The 10688-nt window shown below is 41.3% G+C and overlaps 1 protein-coding gene across 1 annotated transcript; it reads right to left on the reverse strand.

Annotated features, from left to right (window-relative positions):
- Positions 1-530: 530 nt before the first annotated feature.
- LOC109237626 (acidic leucine-rich nuclear phosphoprotein 32 family member B-like) lies at positions 531-1636 on the reverse strand. The gene is made up of 4 exons (XM_019403947.1): positions 1525-1636; positions 1385-1474; positions 980-1197; positions 531-671 (listed from the first exon to the last, which is right to left on the reverse strand). Exons 1-4 carry the CDS (start codon positions 1634-1636, stop codon positions 531-533), a joined length of 561 nt encoding a protein of 186 aa, XP_019259492.1.
- Between the last annotated feature and the right edge of the window lie 9052 nt (positions 1637-10688).

The following is a 10688-nucleotide window of genomic DNA, read 5'->3' on the forward strand; positions in this document are numbered from 1 at the left end:
ATGTCACTTTCTTGCTGTGCCATCTCAACATGCTTGGCAGCGACATCGGTACGACCTTTGATTTCTTGGCACTACGACCAAATAGTGGAATTGCTTCGTACGCCCATGCCTACATTTTTTCATGAACCAAAAAGTATTAATTTCTGTCTGTAGTAAACAAAATAATAGTGTTCAATTGCAAAGAAATTTTGAGAAGGTTTCTTTAATACTTACCATGAATGCCCATGGGAGGTCGTATAGGGCATAACTAGCCGATTTGGACTTTTTACCAGAGATATTGTTTTTCTTCCTCTTGCTCACATATGATTTGTACATTGGCAACATGTCATTCTTTAAGTACTCAATTGTAAGCTCAAAACACTCCTTTCCCCATGGATATTTCATGAAATCTTCCAGATTGTTAGCCATACGACTCCACTTCTTATCGACGCGCGCTATGTTTTCCCTTGCAAGCAAGATTGAATGGACAAACCAAACCAACGCAATATTAAACATCTCGACTGTGTCAAACCTCTTGGACTTCAAATGTTTCAAAAACAGCTCTGCATCCACCCCTTCCTGCTAGATTGGCAAACTTTGTTGCGGAATGCTTGGTCATCATCCATCACTTTCTTCATAGCTTCTTTACTAGGTTTGCCACCACAGTTCAATACAGTCATCATAGCAAACTCCTTCAATCCAAAGTGAACAGGCTTGTCTCCAACTAAAAATCACAACTTGCGTTTCTTTGCGCAATAAATTTGGCGAGTTAGCAGGGAATGGACAAGCTCTACATTGAACTGTGTCTAGTGCTCTAAAAGTTTTGCAAACTATCCAAAACAACTACTATAAACTTTTCCATCAATTTGATTGTTCTAAGTTTATCGTTGAACTCACTGAATATATTTATCCTAGACCTCACACTTATCTTGTCCGGAAAACATCTATGCTTTCTTAGAAAAGTCCAGAATTTGTATTTGGATGCGTCGATCGCCCTTACAAACACAGGAATTGACAGAGCATCGTGGTCACCTTCAACTGGTGTATGTGTTTCACTTTCCATTCCACCTTCACCATCTTCAAGTTGTTCATCATCTTTATCATCATCTTCTTCTTCTTCTGCTACATCTTCTTCAGCATCTTTATCAACCTCTTGAGCAGCATCATCACCATTTTCATCATCCTTCACACCTAAAGCTTCATCATCACTGTCATTTTCTTCTTCGATAATTATTTTTTCTTAAACTTGTTCTTCCATTTGAGTTTGTGTTGCACTTATGTCCAAGTCTTCTTCCTCCTCCTCACCAACACCCTCTAGTGCTATCTTCTTTGAAACAATTTTTTTACTAACAGGTATATCCTCGTCAACTAATCTAGACCTTGATCTTGTACTTTTTTCTTTTACCAATAGACTTTGATGGCTCTTTGTTCTTTTTCCTCCTATCACGCTTAGAAATCTCAGCATTTCCTTTACTAGGAGAAGCTTTATAAGTATCTACATTCGTTTTCTAGTAGCAATTTTTGAAGGCTCAGTAATTGGTTTACTTGGCGATGCTTCTTTTTCTGCATTTCCTTTCCTGTTTGAAGGCTTTGAAGGCTGTGAAGATTGTGAAGGCTTTGTCAAAGGAATATACTTCTTAGAAATTGATTTCCTCATCATATTATCCACATGCAAATATGCAATGTGACATTTAATAAATTCAAACTTATGATCAGAATAAGAAAAATAAGCCCTAATTCCAACAAACATCTATGACCAGAAAACAATCGACCTCAGGTTTATCAATAAACATTAGGTCACCAGTTACGACGAAATTCTAAAATACAGAGCACATAGATAGTCCAAGAAGCAAATATAACCACCCACACCATATAAGATATGGTTATACACAACCCAATCAATCTTGAACATGCACATGAACGAATCACTCTAAAAACCTAAAATAAAAATTGTAAGAAACGGAAAAATAAAAATATTGGATTTACCAAAATTGAAGCTTGATTCTTGTCCCTTCCCGCCAGAAACCACCTTGGTCGATGGGGTTGAGTGACAGAGAGAACAGAGATCAAAGACAATAGAGAGATGAGAGAAATTGGGAAATGAGAGAGAGGTAATATTTTTCAAACCTTATATGTGACCCACAAGTGTCACGCCCCAACCTCGGGGAGAGCGACCGGTGCTCAACCGAGTTAACCTGGCCGAGCAAGACTACACAATACCTTCTACCCAAAACTCACATGCGAACAAAGAAGAGGAGATAAGTCTCATTAATTGACACTAAAAGAATTCATGAACAACACTAATTCCATAACCATTAGTTACTCCATTAAAAGTCCCCAAAATACAATACATTTCACAACCATGGTTTAACAGTGGAAGCATGTGATACAATTGCGACATTTTTAGTTTAACTTTCCCCAACACCACTACATAGCCCACACTATGTCTACGAAGCCTCTAATGGATACAAAAGAGTACAACGATAGTGCCGGAAACAAGGCTACCGCTATACCTCAAAACATAGTAATACACACGAAACAACAGATGCACAACCCCAGAATGATATGGGGCTCACCAAGTCTACTGGGAAGAACGAGTACCGCTATCATTGGTCAATACCCTCCGTTGTGGAACCATCTGCATCCATTAAAGATGTAGCGGCCCCGGCAAAAGGGACATTAGTACATGTCGAATAGTACTAGTATGAAAACCAATCATCAAATCAAGGACTTGGAAATACAACATGAATATGATGGATCATGGTAACAATAGAATGGCATAGATAGTCATTAAATCCAAAACAAATTTATCAAGAGCTTTCGAAACATTCATAAATTTTTAAGTCGATATCCTCTGTAACCACCTTTACATAAAGCGGCCCCGCCACCTCACACCAATGTATGCTAGTGGAGGTGCAATCCCAATACCACAAACTCTATTCAAGCGGCCATGCCGCTTCACCCCAATATGTAACGATCCGGCTTGTTATTTCAAGAATTTAACCTCCGTTCGGCGGCATAAGGTCTTGAACAACTTCATATTATGTGTATCGACCTGCATGCATGGTTGAATTCAGTTATCGAATGATTTGGAGCCGAATTGGAAGAAGGATTCTAGTTTTGGAAGCTTAAGCGATAAGAATTTGACCGAAATTTGACTTTTGTGTAAACGGCTCCGGAATGGGTTTTGGACGATCTCAACAGCTTTGTATGGTGATTTCCAATTTAGGTGTGTGTTCGGATTTGGAATTGGAGGTCCGTAGGGTAATTTGGAGCATTTCGGCAAAAGTTGAAAAAGTTGAAGTTTGGAAAATGGAGAAGTTTGACCAAGAGTTGACTTTTGTGACATCGAGATCGGAATGCGATCCCGAGAGTTTGAACAGCTCCGTTATGTCATTTAGGACTTGTCTGCAAAATTTGGCGTCATTCCGGGTTGATTTGATAGGGTTCGGCACGAGTTTTAGAAGTTCGAAGATTTGAGAATTCATAAGTTCGATTCTTGGTGTGGTCCGTAGTTTCGGTGTTGTTTGATGCGATTTGAGACCTTGAGCGAGTCCGTATTAGGGTATGTAACTTGTTGGTATGATTGGATGGTGTCCCTGGGGCCCCGGGCATGTTTTGAACGAGTTTCGGATGTTTTTCATAGTTTTGAACAAGTCTGGTTCTAGTGTTCTCGCACCTGTGACACTTTGGAGCGCAGGTGTGGCTCTTCTTCTGTGTGAGCCTGGCCGGTTCTACGTCATGAAGTCCTGGGAGCTTGCTCGCTTCTGCGGAGGCTGGCACGCAGGTGCGAAGGCCACTTTTGCGGTCCACCGATCGCACCTGCGAAGAATCTTGCTTCTACGGCTTCCCCTTTTGCTTCTGTTGTGCTGCTGGTGCAGCTGAAAATCCACAGATACGGTCCGAGGCCTGGTTAGCTGAGTTCCCAGATGCAGACTCTTTCTCGCAATTGCGGTTCTGCAGATGCGGAAGTTCTGGCAGAAATATTTAAGTCGAGGGTTTGGCCATTTTCATCATATTTTGAGTTTTGGACTTCGGCGTTGGGAGCTTCTTTTTGGGGTTTTCAAGAAAATCGATTAGGTAAGTATCCTTCACCTAGAATTTAATATATTCCGTGATTTTATCTTTATTTTTATCTTTTAATTTATGTTTTGAGTTGAGGAAAATGGTGGTTTTTAATTTGAAGAAAGTTTTCAAAATGAAAAATCATGATTTGAGGGACGAAATGGTACCGAAAACTGACAATTTTAGTATGGTTGAACTCATATTGGAATGGGTGTTCGGATTTTGTGAAATTTGTTAGGTTTCGAGGTACGGGCCCAGGGGGTCAACTTTTGGACCGATTTTTTAGATTTTGATAAAGATTGAGACTTTATGATCCGGAATACTTTCTTATGAGTTTTATTTGTGCTTTGAAGTTATTTTGGTTAGATTTGAGCCGTCCAGAGGTCTTTTCACCCGAGAAGTTCATTTTAGAGTATCGGTTTGTCTTCTTTGAGGTAAGTATCTTACCTAACCTTGTGCGGGGGATTTCCCCTTAGGATTTGAGTCTTCCATGTTGAATGTAGTCCGTGTACGCGAGGTGACGAGTGCGTACTCAGGCTTATTTGTGGAAAATTGGCCTTTTAGGATTCTTAGGTCCTTATATTCACTGTGTAGGATGTTATTCTTGGTATGACTGTGTTCCTATCTACTAGTTTCTCCTCTACATACTTAAATCGGAATTAATTGCTTTAGGATTCACTCTTATTGCCTATTTGACTCTTACTTGACTTAACTGAAGATTTTACCTCTTCTGTTGTCATGCTATCTTTTCATAATTGCTTATCTTTATTTGAAATTATCATCATCTCATCCTATAATTGTTTAATTTTAATTGAGGTTATGATTATCTTTTCGCTGCTTATCCTTAATTGAATTGTTGAATATCCTCGTAATTTCTCAACCTTAAAAGAGGTTTAGATATCCTATATCTTAGTTGACTGGTCCTTATTTGGAACTATATGACTCGTGTTAGTTTCCTTATTGTTGAATTGTTTATTGTGGGTCGTTGCTACATATTAGTTTTCCCTTGTTAAGTTGTTCTCTTTAGGCCAAGCATTCTTTACTATGGTTATTCTTGTGAACTGGTTCTACTGTTTCTTTGTGATTTAAAGTTCCTGAGTTTATTTACTTGTCGTACCTTGTATTATTGTCATTTTTGCTATTGTACCTATTGTTATGGGGTTGCACGAGGTTTTTGCCGTGTTGTAACTGTTATATCAGCCATGCACGAGGTTACTACCTTGGTGTAGAAATCGTACACTGTTGTTCCTATACTTATACTTGTTCAGTTTATTAAACCAGTAGGTGTCTTGACTGTTCCTCGTCACTACTACGCCGAAGTTAGTCTTGACACTTACTGGGCACCGCTGTGGTGTGCTCATACTACACTTCTGTACATTTTTTGTATAGATCCAGGTATTTGATCGTTTAGTAGTTGTGCGGATTCTTGTTGAGGAGCCTCAAGGTAAACCCGCTGCTACATTCGCAGGCTTCGGAGTCACCTTCTTATTTTTTATTCACAATGTTTTTACTTATTTCCAAATAGTTGTATTTAGAAGTTGTAGTAAATCTGTAGAGCTTATGACTTGTACTACCGGTTTTGGGAAATTGTAAATTTTGTAAAGATTTCTATATCGAGACTGTTAGATTTTCTGTATTATTGTTTTTATTTAGTAAATGTTAGGCTTACCTAGTCCCTAAGACTAGGTTCCATCACGATAACCAACAGAGGGGAAATTGGGTCGTGACAAGTTGGTATCAGAGCTCTAGGTTCCAGGTGCTATGAGTCATAAGAGAGTTTAGTAGAGTCTTGCGAATCGGTACTGAGACGTCTGTACTTATCTTCGAGAGGCTACGGAACTATTAGGACAATCTCACTTATTTCATTCATATCGTGCGAGTTCATTAATCTTGAAGTTTGAACTTTTATCGTTTCATTCTCTCATAGAAGGTGAGGACACGAGCTGCAGCTACCGACGATGCTTCTCCCGGAGTAGGTGTCGCTAGAGGAAGAGGCAGAGGCCGACGAGGAGCACGTGCTGCAGCTAGAGCGCCTACCAGAGCAGCAGTTGAGGAGCTGCCAATAGCTCCAGTTGGGGGCAGGTACAGGAGGCGCCCCGAACTTCAGGAGACCTTAGCATAGTTTTTGAGCATGTTTGGTACATTGGCTCAAGCTGGGTTGATTCAGGTTGCACCAGCTACTTCACGGACTGGCGGAGGAGCGCAAACTCCCGTCGCCCACACTCCAGAGCAGCGAGTTCACATTGGTCAGGTTCTAGGTGTCATGGCGACACAGCCTGTGGTTCCAGTTCAGCCCGTGGTTAGGGCATCAGCATCTGAGGAAGAGCAGCTTAGACTTGCAAGGTTCAAGAAATATGACCCTCCTACATTTAGTGGTTTGGCTTCAGAGAGTGCACAGGGCTTTTTATAGGAGTGCCATCGCATTCTCCGCACTATGGGTATTGTGGATATTAGTGGGGTTGCTTTTACCACGTTCCAGCTTAAGGGAGCGGCTTATCAGTGGTGGCAGGCATACGAGTTGGATAGCCCGGCAGATAAAGTTTCATTTACATGGGTTTAGTTTTCAGAGATGTTTTCGAGAAAGTTTGTACCTCAGTCCCTTCAGGATGCATGGCGCGCGGAGTTTGAGCATCTGCGTTAGGGCACTATATCAATATCGGAGTATGCCGTTAGATTTAGTGATTTGGCTAGGCATGGACCTGCCTTGGTCATCACAGTTAGAGACTGTGTCCGTAGATTTATTGAAGGGCTCAGACAGGATATTCGGTTTAGCATAGCACGGGAGTTAGAGTTAGATGTTTCGTATCAGCAGGTGGTAGGGATTGATCGCCGTCTAGAAGGCATGTGGGACCAGGAGTGAGAGGATATTTGAGTTCAGGAGAGAGAGGACAGGGAGGCGAGGAGGCCTCGTAAACTGGAGAGATCTACTGGTCCTTATTTTTTACGCAGGGTACGACATGGTAGAGCTTTTGTAGGTCAGCCAGTTCAGTTGCACTTCCGACTTTGCATAGTGTTTCAGGTGCTCATGGGTCTCAGAGTACTCGTATTACACAGTTTCCATAGCCACGTCAGCAGAGAAGTTACTTTGAGTGGGGAGATACCATCCACATGGTGAGATATTGTCCCAGACTCTGGACAGATGTGTCGCAGCGAGGTATTCAGGCGAGTAGGGGGTGCCCAAGAAGGGGAGGCCCGGCCCGCTGATGTATTCTCTATAGCGGGCTTGAGGCCGCTACGTCAGATGAAGTCATATAGGTATGCTTTCGTGTTGTTCTAGAGCAGCACCATTCGTATTTTGTTACAATTCTACTTATCGAGGCGAGTTCCCCTATTTGTTGCTCCACATATGGGTGAGTTCATGGCTCAGTATTCTGTTTATGTGTTGCCCCTGTTGGGAGGTTCTATGAGTGGTATCCATGTCTATCATTTGTTTTTACTCATTATTAAGAGTTACGAGGCTAGTAGTAAATTCTTGTGGTCCATTACGGTAGGTTTTGATGCGACTCATGAGTATTCTTGGTTACAATTTGTAATTTGATACTCTACCGGGGTGAGAGTTCAGTGAGTGTTATGATTTATTGGCAGAACTGAGTTAGTGGGGAATTTCAATTGGTATGATGTATATTCGACCTGTGATTTTGAGTTGAGGGTGAGACCATCGTGATTTCATGTGATTTGATATGTTGAGCTGGGCTACGTGCCTCGGTGGAGAGTTATACCAGGATGAGATCCTTATAATTTGTTCATGTACTTTGATTTTCCTATTTAAATTGATTCGTAGTATAGTACTGATAGAGAGTTGTGCCTGTCGGGCATGTTTGATATTTCTCTTATGTGTTTCTCTTTACATATTCAGTCATTTTCATTTTCTGCTTCTTAAGTTTTAGCTTGCGGGGTGTGTGCCTGGTGGTGTTAGCTGTGACTTGTTGATTCGGGTGTTTAGTTATGAGGTTTTCGTGGTTCTTCTATCATCGTCAGTGTTGTGGAGGTTTGAAACAGGTTCCTATTGGATATGAGGCTAATTGTTGGTGCTGGATTTGATTTCGAGCAGCTATTATGATCAGAAATGTTATTATGGGCCTATGTGTGGTGTGTTATATTGTGTGGTCGTACCTTGTGGGTGTGGGCATGAGTTGATACATCTGGTTGAGACTGATACCGGATATGGATTTAGAATCGGGTCTTTTAGAAATGAATGGAAGGTGAGAATTTTGGCTTAAAGGCTTATTGGTATTGGTGGAAGAGGTAAATTACAATTGAGATGGTGTCGTCGGGCTTGTGTTGATTGGGGTGACGGGGAGTCACCCGTGTATGTTGGATGTGTGCATTGAGCGATTTGACGGCTTCGAGGCGATTCTTGGCACGTTCGAGGACGAACATTTGTTTAAGAGGGGTAGGATGTAACAACCTGGCCAGTCATTTCGAGAATTTAAGCTCCGTTCGGCGGCATGAGGTCTTAAACAGCTTCATATTATGTGTATCGACCTACGTGCACGGTAGAATTCAGTTATCGAATGATTCGGAGTTGAATTGGAATGAGGATTCTAGTTTTGGAAGCTTAAGCGGTAAGAATTTGACCGGAATTTGACTTTTGTGTAAACGGCTCCGGAATGGGTTTTGGATGATCTCAACAGCTTTGTATGGTGATTTCAAACTTAGGCGTGTGTTCGGATTTGGAATTGGAGGACTGTAGGGTAATTTGGAGCATTTCGGCAAAAGTTGAAAAAGTTGAAGTTTGGAAAATGGAGAAGCTTGACCAAGAGTTGACTTTTGTGATATCGGGGTCGGAATGCGATTCCGAAAGTTGGAACAGCTCCATTATGTCATTTGGGACTTGTCTGAAAAATTTGGCGTCACTCCGGGTTGATTTGATAGGGTTCAGCATGAGTTTTAGAAGTTGGAAGATTTGAGAGTTCATAAGTTTGATTCTTGGTGCGGTCCGTAGTTTCAGCGTTGTTTGATGTGATTTGAGACCTCGAGCGAGTCCGTATTAGGGTATGGAACTTTTTGGTATTCTTGGACGGGGTCCCGAGGGCACCGGGCGTGTTTCGAACGAGTTTCGGATGTTTTTCATAGTTTTGAATAGGTCTAGTTCTGGTGTTTTCGCACCTGTGACACTTTGGAGCGCAGGTGCAGCTCCGCTTCTGCGTGAGCCTGGCCGCTTCTGCGGTCATGAAGGCCTAGGAGCTTGCTCGCTTCTGGGGAGGCTGGCACGCAGGTGCGAAGGCCGCTTTTGCGGTCAGCGATCGCACCTGCGAAGAATCTTGCTTCTGCGGCTTCCCCTTTCGCTTCTGCGATGCCGCTGGTGCGGCTGTAAATTCGCAGATGCGGTCCCAGGCCTGGTTAGCTGAGTACGCAGATGCGGACTCTTTCTCGCAATTGCAGTTCCACAGATGCGGTTACTTGTCCGCAGATGCGGAAGTTCTGGCAGAAACATTTAAGTCGGGGGTTTGGCCATTTTCTTCATATTTTGAGTTTTGGACTTCGGTTTTGGGAGCTTCTTTTTGGGGTTTTGAAGCAAATCTATTGGGTAAGTGTTCTTCACCTAGAATTTAATATATTCCGTAATTTTATCTTTATTTTTATCATTTTATTTATGTTTTGAGTTAAGGAAAATGATGGTTTTTGAAGAAATTTTTCAAAATGAAAAATCATGGTTTGAGGGACGAAATGGTACCGGAAACTGATAATTTTAGTATGGTTGAACTCATATCGGAATGGGTGTTCGGGTTTTGTGAAATTTGTTGGTATGACTGAGTTCCTATTTACTAGTTTCACCTCTACATACTTAAATCAGAATTAATTGCTTTAGGATTCAATCTTATTGCCTATTTGACTCGTACTCGACTTAACTGAAGATTTTACCTCTTCTATTGTCGTGCTATCTTTTATAACTGCTTATCTTTATTTGAAATTATCATCATCTCATCCTATAATTGTTTAATTTTAATTGAGGTTATGTTTATCTTTCCGCTGCTTATCCTTAATTGAGTTGTTGAATATCCTCTTAATTGCTCAATCTTAAAAGAGGTTTAGATATTCTATATCTTAGTTGACTGGTCCTTATTTGGAACAATATGACTCGTGTTAGTTTCCTTATTGTTGAATTGTTTATTGTGGGATCGTTTCTACATACTAGTTTTCCCTTGTTGAGTTGTTCTCTTTAGGCCTAGCATTCTTTACTATGGTTATTCCTTCTGAACTGGTTCTACCGTTTCTTTGTGATTTAAAGTTCTTGAGTTGATTTACTTGGCGTACCTTGTATTATTGTCATTTTTTGCTATTGCACCTATTGTTATGGGGTTGCACGAGGTTTCTGCCGTGCTGTAACTGTTATCTCTGGTTATTGAGTTGTATATTTATTTTGGGACTACGGAACGGTATTCCGGTAGATCCCCCTATTCTGCATATTTACTTTGGGACTACGGAACGGTATTTTGGTAGATCCCCCTGTTCTGCATATTTACTTTGGGACTACGGAACGGTATTCCGGTAGATCCCCATGTTTTGTATATTTACTTTGGGACTACGGAATAGTATTCCGGTAGATCCCCTGTTCTATATATTTACTTTGGGACTACGGAACGGTATTCCGGTAGATCCCAATGTTCTGCATATTTACTTTGGGACTATGGAACGGTATT

This window comes from Nicotiana attenuata, unplaced genomic scaffold, assembly GCF_001879085.1.
Source record: "Nicotiana attenuata strain UT unplaced genomic scaffold, NIATTr2, whole genome shotgun sequence".
NCBI lineage: Eukaryota > Viridiplantae > Streptophyta > Magnoliopsida > Solanales > Solanaceae > Nicotiana > Nicotiana attenuata.